At 38.0% G+C, this 18,991-nt stretch overlaps 1 protein-coding gene across 3 annotated transcripts in view; it reads right to left on the bottom strand.

Moving 5' to 3' along the window:
• Positions 1-3,668: 3,668 nt before the first annotated feature.
• Positions 3,669-18,991, bottom strand: part of TNFSF13B (TNF superfamily member 13b) — an 82,172-nt gene continuing 66,849 nt past the window's right edge. For 2 of the 3 annotated variants that reach the window (XM_030856770.3, XM_060288006.2), the window contains 3 exons: positions 8,417-8,529; positions 8,179-8,329; positions 3,669-5,075 (listed from right to left, as the gene is read on the bottom strand). In XM_030856770.3, the coding sequence (XP_030712630.1) occupies positions 4,963-5,075; positions 8,179-8,329; positions 8,417-8,529 (377 nt within the window). In that variant the 3' untranslated portion in view covers positions 3,669-4,962. The remainder of the gene's footprint in view (positions 5,076-8,178; positions 8,330-8,416; positions 8,530-18,991) is intronic. The other variant, XM_060288007.2, reaches the window with a different exon arrangement.

The following is an 18,991-nucleotide window of genomic DNA, read 5'->3' as shown; positions in this document are numbered from 1 at the left end:
AAAAGAATAAAATATCCAGGAATAAACCTACCTAAGGAGACAAAAGACCTGTATGCAGAAAATTATAAGACACTGATGAAAGAAATTAAAGATGATACAAATAGATGGAGAGATATACCATGTTCTTGGATTGGAAGAATCAACACTGTGAAAATGACTCTACTACCCAAAGCAATCTACAGATTCAATGCAATCCCTATCAAGCTACCACTGGCATTTTTCACAGAACTAGAACAAAAAATGTCACAATTTGTATGGAAACACAAAAGACCCCGAATAGCCAAAGTAATCTTGAGAACGAAAAACGGAGCTTGAGGAATCAGACTCCCTGACTTCAGACTATACTACAAAGCTACAGTTATGAAGACAGTATAGTACTGGCACAAAAATAGAAAGATAGATCAATGGAAGAGGATAGAAAGCCCAGAGATAAACCCACGCACATATGGTCACCTTATCTTTGATAAAGGAGGCAGGAATGTACAGTGGAGAAAGGACAGCCTCTTCAATAAGTGGTGCTGGGAAAACTGGACAGGTACATGTACAAGTATTAGATTAGATCACTCCCTAAGACCATACACAAAAATAAGCTCAAAATGGATTAAAGACCTAAATGTAATGCCAGAAACTATCAAACTCTTAGAGGAAAACATAGGCAGAACACTCTGACATAAATCATAGCAAGATCCTTTTTGACCCACCTCCTCAAGAAATGGAAATAAAAATAAACAAATGGGACCTAATGAAACTTCAAAGCTTTTGCACAGCAAAGGAAACCATAAACAAGACCAAAGACAACCCTCAGAATGGGAGAAAATATTTGCAAATGAAGCAACTGACAAAGGATTAATCTCCAAAATTTATAAGCAGCTCATGCAGCTCAATAACAAAAAAACAAACAACCCAATCCAAAAATGGGCAGAAGACCTAAATAGACATTTCTCCAAAGAAGATATACAGACTGCCAACAAACACATGAAAGAATGCTCAACATCATTAATCATTAGAGAAATGCAAATCAAAACTACAATGAGATATCATCTCACACCAGTCAGAATGGCCATCATCAAAAAATCTACAAACAATAAATGCTGGAGAGGGTGTGGAGAAAAGGGAACCCTCTTGCACTGTTGGTGGGAATGTAAATTGATACAGCCACTGTGGAGAACAGTATGGAGGTTCCTTAAAAAACTACAAATAGAACTACCATACGACCCAGCAATCCCACTACTGGGCATATACCCTGAGAAAACCATAATTCAAAAGGAGTCATGTACCAAAATGTTCATTGCAGCTCTATTTACAATAGCCCGGAGATGGAAACAACCTAAAGTGTCCATCATCGGATGAATGGATAAAGAAGATCTGGCACATATACACAATGGAATATTACTCAGCCATAAAAAGAAACGAAATTGAGCTATTTGTAATGAGGTGGATAGACCTAGAGTCTGTCATACAGAGTGAAGTAAGTCAGAACGAGAAAGACAAATACTGTATGCTAACACATATATATGGAATTTAAGAAAAAAAATGTCATTAAGAACCTAGGGGTTAGACAGGAATAAAGACACAGACCTACTAGAGAATGGACTTGAGCATATGGGGAGGGGAAAGGGTAAGCTGTGACAAAGCGAGAGAGAGGCATGGACGTATATACACTAACAAACGTAAGGTAGATAGCTAGTGGGAAGCAGCTGCATAGCACAGGGAGATCAGCTCGGTGCTTTGTGTCCACTAGAGGCGTGGGATAGGGAGGGTGGAAGGGAGTCGCAAGAGGGAAGAGATATGGGGATATATGTATATGTATAGCTGATTCACTTTGTTATAAAGCAGAAACTAACACACCATTGTAAAGCAATTATACTCCAATACAAAAAAAGAAAAAAGAAACGAACTCAAAAATTGCGAAGCAACATGGGAGCCAAACCAAACACGTCAGGGGGCTGCACGGGTCTCCTAGGGCAGGGACATCTTCAGAGTAATATTTTCTGGTTTGGACTTCGAATGACAATAGGATTTATTAAGACCTTCTATCAGTAGGTCATTGTACCCATAACAGAGTGCATGGGAGGAGCTTCTCTGCACGGTGACCAGACAGTGGAGGCGTTTCTCCAGGCGCCAGTGAGGCCAGCACATTACTTCCTCAGGATGTTCTGCTAATGCATTGAGGGCCCTCACTGGGTGATTAGGTAGCATCACGAATCTTGACTTCGGATTTAAGACAGAAGAGTATCTGGCCTGGGCCCATACACTTAAACCTTAGAAATTTTCTTTCGTAGGAAATCCCAGGATAACATCCATTTTCTGCTAAAATAAATTGGAGGAAAGATAGCAAAGGCTGAACTTGGGCAACCTCACTCACTGTTGCAGTCACATCCCCCCACACCTCTATATTTACCTAATCTTTTTTTAAATTTTTTATTGAAGTATAGTTGAATTACAACACCATGTTAATTACTGCTGTACAGTAAAGTGACTCAGTTATACATATATCTACATTCTTTTTCATAGTCTTTTCCATTATGGTTTATCCCAGGTTATTGAATATAGTTCCCTGTGCTCTACAGTAGGACCTTGTTGTTTATCCATTTTATATATATACCAGTTTGCATCTGCTATTCCCAAACTCCCAACCCATCCCTCTCCCACACCCCTCCTCCTTGGCAACCACCAGTCTATTTTCTATGTCCCTGATTCTGCTTCTGTTTCATAGATAGGTTCATTTGTGTCATATTTTAGATTACACATACAAGTCATATCATATGGTATTTGTCTTTCTCTTTCTGACTTAATTCAACTTCCTGATAACTGCATAAACTTTGACACAACCGAAGTCTGATTTTCCTCACCATTTCACTGACGAGGAAGATAAGATTCACATTTTAAGGCTGGTTTGAACAGAGAGCAAAATAAGACTTAAGACCATTTTATGTGGCTGAATTCTACATCTGCTGACAAAATACGCTAAGCCATTTAGAGAGAAAAATGTTGCAAGCTGTAGGTTCACAAGAGATTAGGGCACAAGCCTATTACAATGTAGTTTTATCTTTGTTTAACCTGGGCTCTAAGAAATATTTAATCCATAACTTCATATATATAGTATCGAGGTGACCAAATCCTTTTTGAAACATGTAAAATATTTATGACTTCAAATACTTTATATCATACCCTAACACATACTACTTTATCATGTGCAACAATTTATGCACCTAATTTTTTTTATCATTTTACTTAGTCTTTTTTTTAATTGAAGTATAGTTGATTTACAATATTGTGTTCATTTCTGTACAGCAAAGTGATTCAGTTACACATATATATATACATTCTTTTCCATATTCTTTTCCATTATGGTTTAATCACCGGATACTGACTATAGTTCCCTGCATGCACCTAATTTTTAAGACAACACTTAGTGTTATGGAGAGAAACCAAAAGATGACTAGTGTTAGACAAACAATCCAAAAATGAGGCAAAAGGCACTAACTGTGTCTGTGTCTTTTTTTATTTGGCAATCCACTTAGCAGCAACACTAAGAAAATCTCTGACTTCCTTCTATTATCGAAACTTCTACCTCACCTATCACTTCTTTTTTTATTACAATATTGAAGAACAGAATAAACTGCAAAGTGTATTTTATTTTAACCAAAAAGCCAAAACTATAGAAATCAGTTTTAAACAAAGTTTAATTTTAGGCACAAAATACAAATAATTTTGTTTTGAAAAAAATACCTTTAAAAATATTTTAATGTAAACTGGGGAAAACTAGTGTAGACCAGGGTCTATTTTTCCATCTGTTTAAACAATGAAGTAAACTGTTTAAACTGATGACATTTAAAAATATAAGCAAAACACATGACGTTATAAAAGATAAGTATTACAGCATTCTCAAAAATGAGTCTTTATAAAATGAAAATTAGGACAATGTCTTCTGGCATGTGATAATTTTTGGAACAAGCACATGGGATATAACATACTCAGGATGCCAAGAACTTTCATTAAACCTCAACTTCTGTAAAGCTAATAACATGAGTATTTTTTAAAGGCTGGGATATGTGAACTACAATACCAGCAGTTTAAAATAGAAGGATAGGAAATAAAGGGAAATGATATTACATTATTACAAATGTACTTACTAACTTCTATGGCAGATTTTATTTTTAGGTTAAAACACTTATAGTTATTTCTTTCAATTAATGCTTATATGTATGAATTGGAATTACCCTACATTAAAAGTTTCTGAAGTAACTGAAATTAGCTATAAAAAATACACCTAAGTGTAAACACATGAGAGAATTATTTCCCTCCTGTGAAAGATGTCCAGGAGTGTTCCAGCAGGTAATATATGATATTAGAGCTAAAAACTGCAAACTTGAAATAAACCTAAAAGACTTAAATAGTACCCATATCCTATTTTGAGTCCGATTGTTTAATGATATTTAAACTTTTAGTTACTTTTTCATGTATGGAATGAAAGATTTCTATACTTTTTTTTTCTTTTTTTTAGTTTCCTCAATATTAACTGAAAATGGAGAAAGGGTATTTAACATAAAAATAGAGGATAAATCCTCAGGTTTCCCCCAAATGTCTTAATGTCCTACAGCCATGGGCGCTGTCCCATAGCAAACAGTGGGATACCATTTCTGAAGAAATGATTACTGCCCCTTTGAATCCTGTGCTTCTTGCAAGGTAAGAAACTATGACTAAGGTGTTCAACATGGCATTATAGTGAAAAGTCTTTCTAGTTCTATTTTTCCTTAAACGGGCTCTAGTTCTTTAATTCACATGACACCCTTTGGCTGTGGTTGTCTGTTAAATTTCCTGTTTTGGTCTAGTTTCAGCAAACCAGGCTATGGTAACTACCTTTTTTTTTTTTTCCTTTTGGTATTTCCAGTTAAGTGTTTTCTCTTTAGAGGTACAAAGAAAGGGAGGAAAACAGCCACACCAAGGTGTGTAAGTAGGTCACAGAAGTTTCAGTGCACCAAAAAACGTGCCGTCTCCATCCCGGGATATTTTAGCATCTTCGCGTGGTATTGCCAGTTGGAGTTCATCTCCTTCCTCCAGCTTTGCTATGCCTGGAAAAGAATGATTTGCAAGAACTTTAAGCAGTTGTACACGGAAAGGAGGGGGAGGGGAGAACATTAAAGACAACTACTTTGTTTTGGAAAAAAACAGTAGGCATTCACCCTTCAAATTACACCAGTGGACTTCTAAACCAGTTATGATTTGCCTAAACACCACCCCCCCCAAAAAAAAAGTAAAAGAAATAAGCAGAAGGAGTTATAACAGACATAAATGGATGTATCACCTACTGTTCGTAAAATGGAGAATCTAAACAGGACTCAGACATCTAACTATAAGAAAAAAGTTTAGGAATTCATAGCACGTCCCTTGATGGAATGTTATATAGTTAAAAGTAGTTTTGGGCTTCCCTGGTGGCTCAGTGGTTGAGAGTCCGCCTGCCGATGCAGGGGACACGGGTTCGTGCCCCGGTCCGGGAAGATCCCACATGCCGCGGAGCGGCTGGGCCCGTGAGCCATGGCTGCTGAGCCTGCGTGTCCGCAACGGGAGAGGCCACAGCAGTGAGAGGCCCGCGTACCGCAAAAAAAAAAAAAAAAAAATGGTTTTGCTTCATTTTATTGACATGGGAATTTTTAAAAAATAATGTTAAATAAAAATACAAAAAAATGAGCACACCCACGTATATATACTGCATAGTCCTAAATATACTTTCAAATGTGCATATAAAATGCATAAATTATTTAAAAGTGAAAAACAAAACACTACTTATTCACAAAGCACATCTGCTAACATAGTCTTTCTCTAGAGTACAAACTACGGGATGAGAAGTCATTTGGATTACTTTTATAGCCCTCTATAATTTGTGTTTCCATACTTGTTTTTATAATCAAAAGCAACAAGGTAATTAGCTTCTCAAAACTGATAAACTAATCTTCATTCATGCGCCTATTTTACAATAATGCAGCCTGTGATTCAGGAATACAAAACACAACTCAGGAACTACACTCAGTATACTATCAGGTCATTCTTGACATCATTTTAAAAGAAAAAGATAAAGAAAAAGAAAGAGGAGGAGGGGCAGAGAATAAAGCCAACGAAATAACAAAGGAAATAGCATCTAAATTGTCAATACGTTCAACTCACAATTTTAAAAGTAGTTGCATTGTTTCATTAACATGCCATGAAAATGTATTTACAGGAACACATCTACGTTAACCGCTAGTCCACTGTCAAGCCAAAGCACCTGGGTGTCCTGCAGCACTAGCCAGCGGGTATTTATTTACGGAGCACCTCAGATATACCAGACACCTTCGTAGGCCCTCATAGGGCAGTGATGAGAATAACCAAAGAGTCTGTCTACAAGGACCTTGTTTTTTGTTAATAGACCAAGACAGACAACAAACAAAAGAACATAGTTCTAGGTATTGTTAAGGGTAAAGTGTACACTTTTAGGATTGGCAAGGCATTTGATGACTACATTAAGTAGTAGAAAAAAAAAAAGATTGAAGTTACTTGTTGAATGGATTAGTCATTATCATAGAGATTAAAGATAATCTAAGCATTTGACAAAGGCTATAGATCACAGATCATTAATTAACAGGAACTCTCCAAATAAAGTCTGTGGGAACCAACTACGTTTCAAAGTAGGTTCTATTTAAAATTTCAACACTGGGTTATTGGCTAGTTCAAGTCTTCCAGAGTGTAGCAATCAGCTCTAACTTTTTCTACAATAAACACATTCAATTTGTTAATGAAATAATAAGATTCAGCTTCGTTGGGCTCCTCAAATGGACCATTTTAATTTTTTCCAGATTATTATGGAAGCACTTTATACACGTATACACCAATGTGTAGCTTTTAATGGTTTTAAACAAATTCGTTCTAGAACAGATAAAGATTGAAAACCTGAAATCTCCTAGAAAACACTTTTCGTAAATAATACTAAGCTACTAGCACTGAGAAATATCTTAAAGGTCAAGTTAATTACTCTTAAAAAGTAAGGCACCTAGGAAATCTGGCTGAGAAAGTAACCATGAGGGGCTGATGATTAGAAAATTTGAAAAGGAGTGTGTTGTAAAGCTCTAAGTACTAATTAATGTAAATACATATAACAGACTGAAGTGACCTCACCATTTATAAATATTTTGCAACACCAAGATACTGGTTACCACTGGCTGCAGGGAAGCAATTCTCTATGAAAATTAGGGAATTCCAATTTCGTACACTTCCTCATCACCCTGTCAAAGCTATTTGTGGCTGTGGATCCAGGATGACACTTGTCTCCATTACTGGGAACTATTTTGCCTTCTCACTTGTTTCATCGTGCCTTTGTCAGTAAACGCCTTTGGAATATAGCGCTTCAAATCGCACAGCCCAGCTGCACCCCGTGTTCACACTGCCATTCACGCTAACTGTCTGGAAGGGAAGACATTCCTCGGGGTCCTGAATGGATTTGTCAAAATCACCAGAGAGAAATAAACGTGTCGAAGGCAATTTTTTTTTTTTTCAAATACTGGCCTCGATTAATTTGAAATTACCCCAAGACAAGATGAAGGCTACGATGGCAATTACAGCCCAAACAGACCTGCAATGAAGCGAGCCTGCCCTTTCCCTTTTCTGAGTTGAAATGCAGCCTCACTCCTACACTTTCACATCCCAAACGCATCCACCTGGTGTCCACTGACACCAGCAAAGCCACTGGGCCACTGGACCTGACCCTCAAACCAGCCAAAGGTACTTCTTCCGCAGGAGGTGAAGAAGAGATTCTGTGAGTCCCACTGGGGTCAGACTGGCTGGTTTAAACTAAGTTCTGTGCAGCCTAAGACAATGTGTGCTTCCTCTCTGTGCCTCAGACCCCACCTCCCTTCGACAGGGAGGATTAAAGGAAGGGGCACAGGTAAAGTGCCTGGCACGCGCTTATCATTCTCGTATTATTCCAGCATTGTTATTACAGGTTGAAGAAAACACCGCTTACAATTGTTCTAGTGTGGACTGCTGTGAAGTTACTGCCCTTTCTAAATGTATATAAAAATGATAAACCTATTAATAATGATTTTGCCTCTATCAACACAGACTAGGTTATCATTCAAGATAGTAAGTACCACACAGTATATTGAGGAATGTCTTTCTGTCTATGTATATAGAACTATTATTTACCAGCTGAATAACAGGAATTATTGGGTAGTGTTTCAGGCATATTTTGAATACATCGGAACAAAGTCACCAGACTCAATTCGTCCCCAAAGACATGGACTTTTTTCCTCTGTATTAGGTGTCCCATGGCAAAGGTGTTATCGGTGTATAAAACCTGAGAAACAAACCAAAGAACTTTGTCAGAAGTCAGCACAAAATGGGAGGCACTGGACAGTGACAGCGGTATTAGGGTGGAACCTACCTGACCGTATATAAAGAAGTAACCCGTTTCTTTGACCAATATTTTATTCTCTTTTTCTTCTAGCGCTCTTCCTCTTTTAAAGCTGAGAAGCCATGGAACAAATGTGTAAGCTCCTACAATGAAGAGAATCATTCATAAGAAAAAAAAACTGAGAAAAGCAGTTCTTCACCTCCACTTAGCTGCTAAACTAAGTCCGAAACCTAGAGGAGAATTTCATCTTTTAAAAAAAGGGGAAAAGAAGAGAAATCACAATCCTCCACTGGTTTCTCAGCCGTATTTACATACTCACCCAGGCAATTGTCAGATACAGGAACTTGAAAGCAAACACTTCATATGTAATGTCTGGGGTTTTGATTTCTTCTGTATTTCAGCAATTTTCAAAATATAGTCTGGTCTGGATGGGACAGTTTGAGGCCAAAAACATGGACAAACTGTCTCTGAATAACACAGCAAGAGAAATTTTTGGTTTTCCTTTGATTCTGTCGGGGAGGAAAAGATTTTCCTCTACCCTTCTTGGTTCTTCTGGCTGGTCTAAGAATTCAACTGACATGAGACAGATCAACAGGAGAAAATCACACAAAAGTTTAATAATATGCATACATGGGAGACTCCCAGGAAGACTGAGTAACCCCCCAAAGTGGGCAAAACAAATGTCTGCTGGGCCACCAGAGACAGTGGGACACAGAGTGGACTCTGGTCGCTAAGCCCTACCAGAGTCTCCCCCACTACCCTCAGCCCATGTTCTTTGCAGACATCTCTCAGGATGGCTCTGTTCTAGGAACAAGTCCTCTATCCAAATTCTTTTAGGAACTTAAGGGGAGAGGTAACAAGAAAAACTTCCCGCGTCTTCTTAAAAATAATTGCTAAAAATAATCAGCCTAAATTAATCCTCATGTCAAAGAGACACATTTTGGGGCAGCAAATTTTGCTCCCCTCCAGTTCCCAGAAAGGAGGGAGTTTGTATGTGGAGAGTTTAGCGAAGAATATGGAGAGGAAGCCACCCTCTCCCCAACATGGCAATAAGACAGAGCTTAAGGAGAGGGAGAGAAATTACTGAGATGCAACCTCTCCTAGGAAATGGTCCAGGAATGTTGTGATACCCATCCGTAATGTTCAGGTTGAAGTGGTTTCTGTTCAATACACCCATTCTCCTCCACTATCCCTCAAACATCACTTGGGGAGTGGCAGGAGAGCCACGGTTCTCAAGAGTTGGATAAAGGGGCAGAGAGAAGACAGAGGCCAAAGAAATGCATGGGCAAAAGGGGTGCGGATGGCTGAGCCGGAATGCCCACTGAAAGAGTAAACACTGCTTTCCGGTGAATTCACACGCTAAGGTCACTGGAGCTCCCACCATCATGTTATGCATATAGTGGAGTAAACAGTGGACCCTGAGGCTAGGGGCTGGGAAATCTGGGGTATAAATAAAATGGCAGAAAGTCAGGGAAACGAAGATTAGGGGAATGGCAGCACAAGAAAAAACAGTAAAATGAAACTGGGGTCATCTAGAATCATATAAAAAATGTTCCCATATAATTGGCAATGTTGGATCACATGTGTCCCCAAGCGTCACCTTGGTCATAACAAAAAAAGAAACAAAATCAATAATAAAATTCAGAAGTCTACAAGACGGTAGGACAGAAGCTCAAGAAAAGAACAACTTGTCCTCGATTGAGAATAAAGGAAATGTTCCCCTGCGGGTTTTCCTAAGGCGGCGCCCTAGGATGCAATAGTTGACGATGCTTTCATGTTCATAAACACAATTTCTAAGTGGACAAGCCCGCTTCAATGGTGCCCCCAAGGCAAAACCATCCTACTTGAGCTTTTCCCAAATAGGATTCTCGAGGGAAGAATACAGAGGAAGAACCGCATATTTTCTGAATATTTCTGAGGAATTAAGAACCTGAGTGGTCAAACAAAGCCACTATACTGTGAATTCAAGTTACAATGAAACAATTCCTTAAGGCAGCCCTCCAGGATCACATTCCACAGACAGAGGGAGGGAGCTGAGAGGGAGGGGTGGGTGGAGAGAGGAGAGAGGAAGCAGCAGGAGGGGACCCCACAGATCTCCACTCCTCTCCTGTGCTCCCCTGAATGGCTCCGTCTCTCAGGAGGAGTGAATGCTCCCCCCGACACATGAGGCAGGTCTGATCCCCCCAATCTGCTGTCCACAAAGACGGTCTCTGAGAAACCATTTCCTTAAATGAAAACTCTCCAGGGCCACACACTGGGTAATGACAGTCCATGAATAAAGATCTCCTCATTTACAAATAACAGAGGTAATCTCATCATCACCTGTTTTTATAAAATATTATTTCGGTGAAAAGATTATAATGACGTAGTTTTAAGTTCTGTTTAAATAAAGATCACGTGCCCAAAGCATTCTTTAAGGTAGAGTTCTGAAACCATGAGGAAAAATTAATATCATGGTTGTTATTATTGTAAAATGTAAGCTGATGACTGAACGTGATTGTTTTCATGGAAGTGATACTTATTTGGTACTCTGACCACAAAGGGCTTTCCTTCCCCTTCAAAACTATACCCATTATAGACTCTAATTTCTCTGAGCTTGGGGACTGTTTCTGTTTGGTTCCCTGCTGTTTCCCCAGGGCCTAAAATGATACCTGGCCCACAGCAGATGCAGCAAATATTTACTGAGTTAACTAATTCAACTTTAAACATAAAATAATTCAAAATGGTGGGGTGCTAGGCAATTAGTCACTAGCATTCGATTGTTTTTTAAAAGCATTTTATTACCTGGTTTCTGAAACTCTTGGAAATGAAACACCCTCCACTACAGAGGTAATATGAACTCTTGAAGTAAAACACATATTTCTAAAACTGCTTGTTTATATTGACTAGAGATATTGAGTGAAAAAATTTTTTTGCCATACCTGAAATTGATCCTCTCTTTCTTTACACAGTACTTACATCTATAAAATTAGCCAGTTCTTACCAAATTCCACTGCTGTATTGTCACAATAGAAAGAAAAACAAGTAGTTATTAGGTTTGTATTCTTATTTACTCTTTTGCTTTCGGCATTTCATCATACCTCGCTGGAAATATTCTTATTAAAGAGAGAGAGAGTATACATTTGCTTGTCTTTATATACTGTCTACGTTTCTCCTCCCAACCCCAGCCTCACACATGCGTGCGCGCGCGCGCGCACACACACACACACACACACGGATTACACTCCATTAGGCCAAGGCAATGACTATGCTGTAGTCACAGCTGGAAACTCAGACGCCAAGAATGGAGCCTAGCACACAGTATACACTCAATCAACATGTGCTGCTCCATGAAGTTTTAATTTAAGAAAACAGACTGAACAATTAATTACAAGCTATAAACTTAAGCATAGTTATAAACTTAAGCATAAATGTTATAATATGTCTCTACATCTTAAAATTCACTTAGGTTTTTTTGCCTGCTAGTTAGACCACAGACAGATGTTAACAAGAAAATATGTACTAAATGACTCCTCTGTAGGACGCTTATCTAAGCTAGTGTGAATCACTCCTTATAGTATCTAGGAATTCGGAAAGGAAAAATTTCAATGACCACAGATTCTTACATCTTCTCCTCACACACAGGAAAGCCCTAAAGTCATTAAACTGAGAGTCTATTCTTTGTGATTAGCAGTACTCTTTTGATGGTCGACTAAACATTCTTTTCCAGAAAAAAAAAAAATTAGATATATCCAGGTTCCTCCCTTGCCTTTTTGGAACTCTTTCTCACAGCTATCTGAGAGGCTGTCTCCCGGGCTATAGTCCTCAATAAGACACTGAATGAACTCCAACTCATAGATCTTATATTGTGTGTTTTTATTTCAGTCAGTGGAGGTAAATTCTAGGAGTATTAATGCTTAATTTTGCTAGTCAACAGCTAAAATACTGATATATCTTGGTATATAAAGTGTGAACTTCCCAGCTCCACTCAGCTTTAAATACTTGATGTATTTAAATGTTTTGGAAAAATTAATAAATTACTGTGTACATTAATATGTGAAATTAAATAAAAATAATGCCAGTGTTTAAATGTAAAAATAATTTACATGTATTTCTGAAAATGCCTGCTTTTGAAAGAGTAGATCTTTCCTGTACTGATATATATGAAAGACTTGTAGATAAATTTTAGGACAAGAAATTTTTATAGGAAAATCAGATCTATTTCATTAATATTTGTTTTCTATTCTATTTTATGAATAGGAAATTTCCTCCCAGATAGTTATACCTCCAGTGTTATTTCCCACAGTAATTGAATATAGATGCTCCAGAGAGCAGCTTTCAATCACAGCTATCACAGTTGGTTACTGTTCCTGATTTTCTATTTTATTATCTTAAAACTCCTGGAAATAGTTTTAAGGGAGAAGATACTAATAATATTTTTTGAAGATAGATTAAATAAACCAATTTAAGAAATAGGGATTTTTAAAAAAGAAATAGGGATTTTTTTTATTGAACAAATATAGTTTAGCAGTGAAATCCACGTAATCATATGCCTGATTCTGTAGATGAGGCAGGACTAGGAAAATCAAAAGAAACAGAAGCCAGACAGGCAGAGCCATGCAGGCTGAGCTACCAGAAGGGCAGTGAGAAGCCCTGTAGGGGCTGTGAGAAGTGGGGGAAAATGACTGTATCTGTGTTTTAGAAACATCTCTATGTGGTTACCAGGTAAGAAATGTGCAAAACTGGAGGCAAGGAAACCAGCCAAGGTGAGAGACGATGGTGGTTTATACTAGGATGGTGAAATGAAAATGAAGAAAAACAGATTCGTTCAAATTATACATATGAGGAACCACTGATAAAGTTTTGAGATTAACGTACTGACTTCGAGGAAGCCGTCAAGAATGACACTCAGAATTCCGGATTGAACAGCTGAAGACATGGTCAGCACTTACTGAAACAGGAGACATTGGAAAAAGACCAGACTTGGGGAAAAGTTCTAAAGAGTTCACGCTGATATGCCACCAAGATACTCAGGAAAAGATGTTAAGTAGACAGAGGTATATATATAGGCTTGGATCTCAGAAAAGTCATCTGGGCTAAAGATCTACATTTAAGCCGTCACACATGCATGTTAAGTGACAACACAGGAGGATTTAGGAATGCCAAAGAAATAAGAACGAAGACAATGGGACTGTGTCAGCGGTCTGAAAAACATCAATACTGAAGAAATTTAAGAATAATTTGCAAAGAAGTTTAAAAAGCAGTGGCCAAAAAAGCTAGGAACATGGTTGGAGAAACAAACCAAGAAAAGCACGTGTTTCAAAAAGAGGGAAATCATCAAGTGTCAAATTCTACTGTGAGATTAAATCTCATCATTGCCTCTGTGAAATAATTATGTTGAAAAACAGAATAAACGAGAGACTTCCACTATCAGTGATTGTGGAAATCACATCTCTCCTTTTTTACCTCCTGTAAATCCCATGAAAGAAACATAGATGTGTGTTCTCCAAAATAACTGCAAGGGATGCCCAAAGCAACTGAGATCACACTGAAGTTGAGCATAAAAGTGCAGAGAAGAAGCAAAGGAAATAGTCAATGGCCTGGAACAGCCAAGTTCACACAGAGTCAGCAAAATCAACTCGCTAAAGGTGACGAGGCCCGCACACACACACACAGAAATCTACACACAAACAAACAGCAAATGTCAATGTAAGCTAAAAGAATTTGGGAAATTAGGGGGGGATAGTGCTCACTTAAATGAAAGTAAAAGTTTCAGAAGGGAAAATAGGTTTCACACAGAACAAAATGAGATGGAAATTAAAAAAAGAGTTAAGAATTTGAGAAAAATTGTAAAACTATAGAATATAAAAGATAGGTAATGAATTACCAGCATATACATAATTGGAACCCAGAGAGACAAAACAAAAACAACAAAAAGTCAAGCAGAACAAGCACTTAGAGCTACTGCAGAATTAAAAGGCCCATTATGTGCCAGAGAAGGTTGATTCAGAGTTTTATTAGTTTCTTATTGCAGCTGTAACAAATTACCACAAACTTAGTGGCTTAAAACAACACACATTTATTATCTCCCGTTTGAAACATCAGAAGCCTCACTGGGCAGAAGTCAAGGTGTTGGCAAGTTGTGTTCTTTCTGGACGCTGGAATGTCCATCCCTTGCCTTTTCCAGCTTCTACAGTCTGCCTGCTTTCCTGGGCTTGTGGCCCTTCCTCTTCCCAGTCAGCAATCACAACATTCTGAACTCTGTTTTCATCGCCACATCACCTTCTGCGACTCTGACCCTGCTAACTCTCTCCTACAAGGACCTTTGTGATTATACTGGGACCACACGGATAATCCAGGATAATATGCCCGAATTCCTTATCTTATTCACATCTTCCAAGTCCCTTTTGCCAGGTGAGGTAAGAAACTCAGAGGTTTCAGGGATTACAGTGTGGACATGTCTGAGGAAATATTTTTCTACCCACCACAATAGTCTACCTTCAGATACATAATAAAATAAGTACTGAAACTTTAAGGTAAATACATACTTCTTTGTGTAACTAGGCAAGATAGTCAAGCCACTTATGAGAAGGAATTTTCTCTTACTTTAGTTTTCTTCAAAGTGCATATAATGCCAAAGGCAAAAGACAGTGGAGAAATTCCTACAAGCTACCCAGGTAAAGAAAGGGTAAACTGAGGATTTCACACCCAGGCATCTGTCCTTAAAGTATAAAAACTACAAGGAAACAGCTCTATTAATGCAAACACTAAGAGAGCATTGTTCTCCTGTGGCGATTTTGAATAAACTAGTAGAAAACAAAATCCCGGAAACTAAGATACGAATGAGGAAACCATAGCAAAAGGACTTGCAATGGGTATTGAACATATTTACTGTAAAAACACATAAAGAGGATGGTTTGATGATAAAGAATAGAACAGTTTTATGCCATGACAATGTAGAGATTATATAACTAGCAAATACTGAGAAGTAGTGGAGAAAAAAATGTTGACAGTAAAGTCATCAACTGCCTCATTTGTAACAGCTGGGGCTCAAAGCATATAAAGTTGAGAGATCAAGTAATAGAAATATAAACATCGTAACAGTATGCAGATAAGCATTAAGAAATGTAATACCACTATCCAAAAAATGGATGGTGGAGGACAGGAATGATAGAGAAAATAAAGAAAAATCATATTTAATTTTATTACAGACCAGAATAGACAATCAATATATATTACCTAAAGATATAATTATAGATGTCAGAGTAACATCATGAAAAATGATGGAGTACAAAGCTCAAAAATAAGTCCCTTTGTGGAGGCAAGGCTATACAATGGAGAAAAGACAGCCTCTTCAATAAGTGGTGCTGGGAAAACTGGACAGCTACATGGAAAAGTATGAAATTAGATCACTCCCTAACACCATACACAAAAATAAACTCAAAATGGATTAAAGACCTAAATGTAAGACTGGACACTAAAACTCTTAGAGGAAAACATAGGCAGAACACTCTCTGACATAAATCACAGCAAGATCTTTTTGGATCCGCCTCCTAGAGTAATGGAAATAAAAACAAAAATAAACAAATGGGACCTAATGAAACTTCAAAGCTTTGGCATAGCAAAGGAAACCATAAACAAGACGAAAAGACAACCCTCAGAATGGGAGAAAATATTTGCAAATGAATCAACAAAGGATTAATCTCCAGAATTTACAAGCAGCTCATGCAGCTCCATATCAAAAAAACAAAGAACCCAATCCAAAAATGGGCAGAAGACCTAAATAGACATTTCTCCAAAGAAGATATACAGACTGCCAAGAAACACATGAAAGCTGTGCAACATCACTAATTATTAGAGAAATGCAAATCAAAACTACAGTGAGGTATCACCTAACACCAGTTAGAATGGGCATCATCAGAAAATCTACAAACAACAAATGCGGGAGAGGGTGTGGAGAAAAGGGAACCGTCTTGCACTGTTGGTAGGAATGTCAATTGATACAGCCACTATGGAGAACAGTATGGAGGTTTCTTAAAAAACTAAAAATAGAATTACCATGTGACCCAGCAATCCCACTACTGGGCATATACTCAGAGAAAACCATAACTCAAAAAGACACATGCACGCCAATGTTCACTGCAGCAATATTTACAATAGCCAGGTCATGGAAGCAACCTAAATGCCCATCAACAGACGAATGGATAAAGAAGATGTGGTACATATATACAATGGAATATTACTCAGCCATAAAAAGGAATGAAACTGGGTCATTTGTAGAGACGTGGATGGACCTAAAGAGTGTCATACAGAGTGAAGTAAGTCAGAAAGAGAAAAACAAATATTGTATATTAACACATGTATGTGGAACCTAGAAAAATAGTACAGATGAACTGGTTTGCAGGGCAGAAATTGAGACACAGATGTAGAGAACAAACGTATGGACACCAAGGGGGGAAAGTGGCATTGGGGGTGGTAGTGGTGTGATGAATTGGGAGATTGGGATTGACATATATACACTAATATGTATAAAATGGATAACTAATAAGAACCTGCTGTATAAAAAAATAAATAAAATAAAATTCAAAAATCAAAAAAAGATAAAGAAAAGTCCCTTTGCTAAGGCAGCAATTAAACTTGCAAGAACTTACAGAACCCATGTTTTTGGATATATGAAATCTAGTAAAAAACTTATAGAAACCAAGGGAGTGTTTAATGAAACAAAAGGTGTAAATTTCAGTAAGAAAGTATTGTGGTATTTCTGCTTACTCATGTACCACCCCTCATTCTCCTGCTTAGTGGCAGACATGGAGATGGTGGCCTGAGTTCCAGTTGGTGTCTTGCTGATGCCAGGAAGTGCAATACTCACTTTGTTCTCAAAACATTGTGACTCTGGATTTTGACCTGCCTGGAGTTTCCATTTAGATGGGAGCAGCTCCTCAGGCTCGTGTCAGTCCAAAGCTTTACAGAAATACACTACCTGTAGCCACCTGTAACAAGGAACAGTGGACAGGGCAAGCAGCAGGCTGACAAAAAGCCTGAGAAGGATGAGGCTAAGGAGGAAGATACTTCAAGGAATAAGGGCTTTGAAGGGTTACCACATACACCAAGGAATCTGCAGTGGATTGTGCATGACCAGAGCAGGATGCATGTTCAGAAAACACCTGAAAGAACCCTAAGCTAACATCTCTAGTCGATCTTTGCTCTTTGCTCAAGCAGGATGGGAAGTCTAAGGCACAGTTGCTGGTAGCCTAGCTAAATGTTGGAGTGCCCCAACCCAGAGATAATCTGCTCAGAAAAAGGGAGTTTGGTTTTTGTTGTTGTTGTTGGTTTTGGTTTTGGTTCCTGGCATTAAAGTAAATCTCTATCAGGATTAGGATTGGAGATAAAAGAATCCCCAACAGGATTACTGCAGAGATAACAGAAAAAAGACTTCAGTGACCACACAGAACAAGGAGTACAGTTTATTTTTTAAAAAAATATTTTGGAAAATTCAATAAACAAATGGACAACTGCAGCCCACAACAATCAACAACAGCAAACCCTGGGGATGGGATTTCCAGAGTTACCACACTGTAATATTCAAATTGTCCAATTTACAAAGAAAAATATAAAGCATACAAACAAACAGAAAATTATGGACCATTCACAGGGAAAAAAATTGGCAGAAACCATTCCTGAGGAAGCCCAGATACTGGACTTACTAGACAAAGATATTACATATTTTAAATATGTTTAAAGAGCTAAAGGACACCATGGACAGAGAACTTAAGAAAACTGGGAGAAAAGTGTATGAACAAATAGACACTATCAGTTAAGAGACAAAAATTATTGTAAAAGGAACCAAACTCTTTCTTTAAAAACAAGTTGTGGAGCTAAAAATTAAAATAGCTGAAATAAAATTTTTACTGGAGAGGTTACACAGCAGAGTTCACCAGGCAGAAGACGGAATCGGCAAACTTGAATATAGGACAATTGAAATTATCCAGTCTGAGTAGAAGAAATAAAAAGGAATAAAAGGAAGTGAAAAGAGCATAAAGGACCCATAGGACACTCTCCTTCAGACTAATATATGCATTATAGGAGTCCCAGAAGGAGAAGAGAAAAAGGCAGAAAGAATATTTGAAAAAATAATGGCCGAACTCTTCCCAACTTTGTAGAAAGAATGAATCTACATATCCACAAAGCTGAATGAATTTCAAGGAGAATAAACTTAAAGAGATCCACACCAAGATGCATTATAACTAGCAGCTGAAAGACAAAGGCAAGCACAGAATTTCGAAAGTAGCAAGAGAAAAGCAATTCAAGTACAAGGGGGTGCTCCATAAGATCAACAGCTGTTTTCTCACTTGAAACTATGTCATCAAAAGGCAGTGGGATGACATATTTAAGGTTCTGAATGATGCCAGTTAGATGGTAGAGTAGGGAGACTTACCTCTCATCCCTCCACAGAAGTGCTGATTTAACAATAATATTGTTATCAAAATACCGTGAAGAGACATTCAGGATCCAACTAAGAAGTAGAAGCAGCCTAGAGGAGCACAAACTGAGAAGCAGTCATATTTATACAGGTAAGAAAAGCAATTTCAATTTACTCACATCAGTCCCTCCTCCAGACAGGCTTAG

This window comes from Globicephala melas, chromosome 18 (assembly GCF_963455315.2).
Source record: "Globicephala melas chromosome 18, mGloMel1.2, whole genome shotgun sequence".
NCBI lineage: Eukaryota > Metazoa > Chordata > Mammalia > Artiodactyla > Delphinidae > Globicephala > Globicephala melas.
The sequence above is the reverse complement of the archived record's forward strand: the minus strand, read 5'-3'. Positions and strand labels throughout refer to the sequence as shown.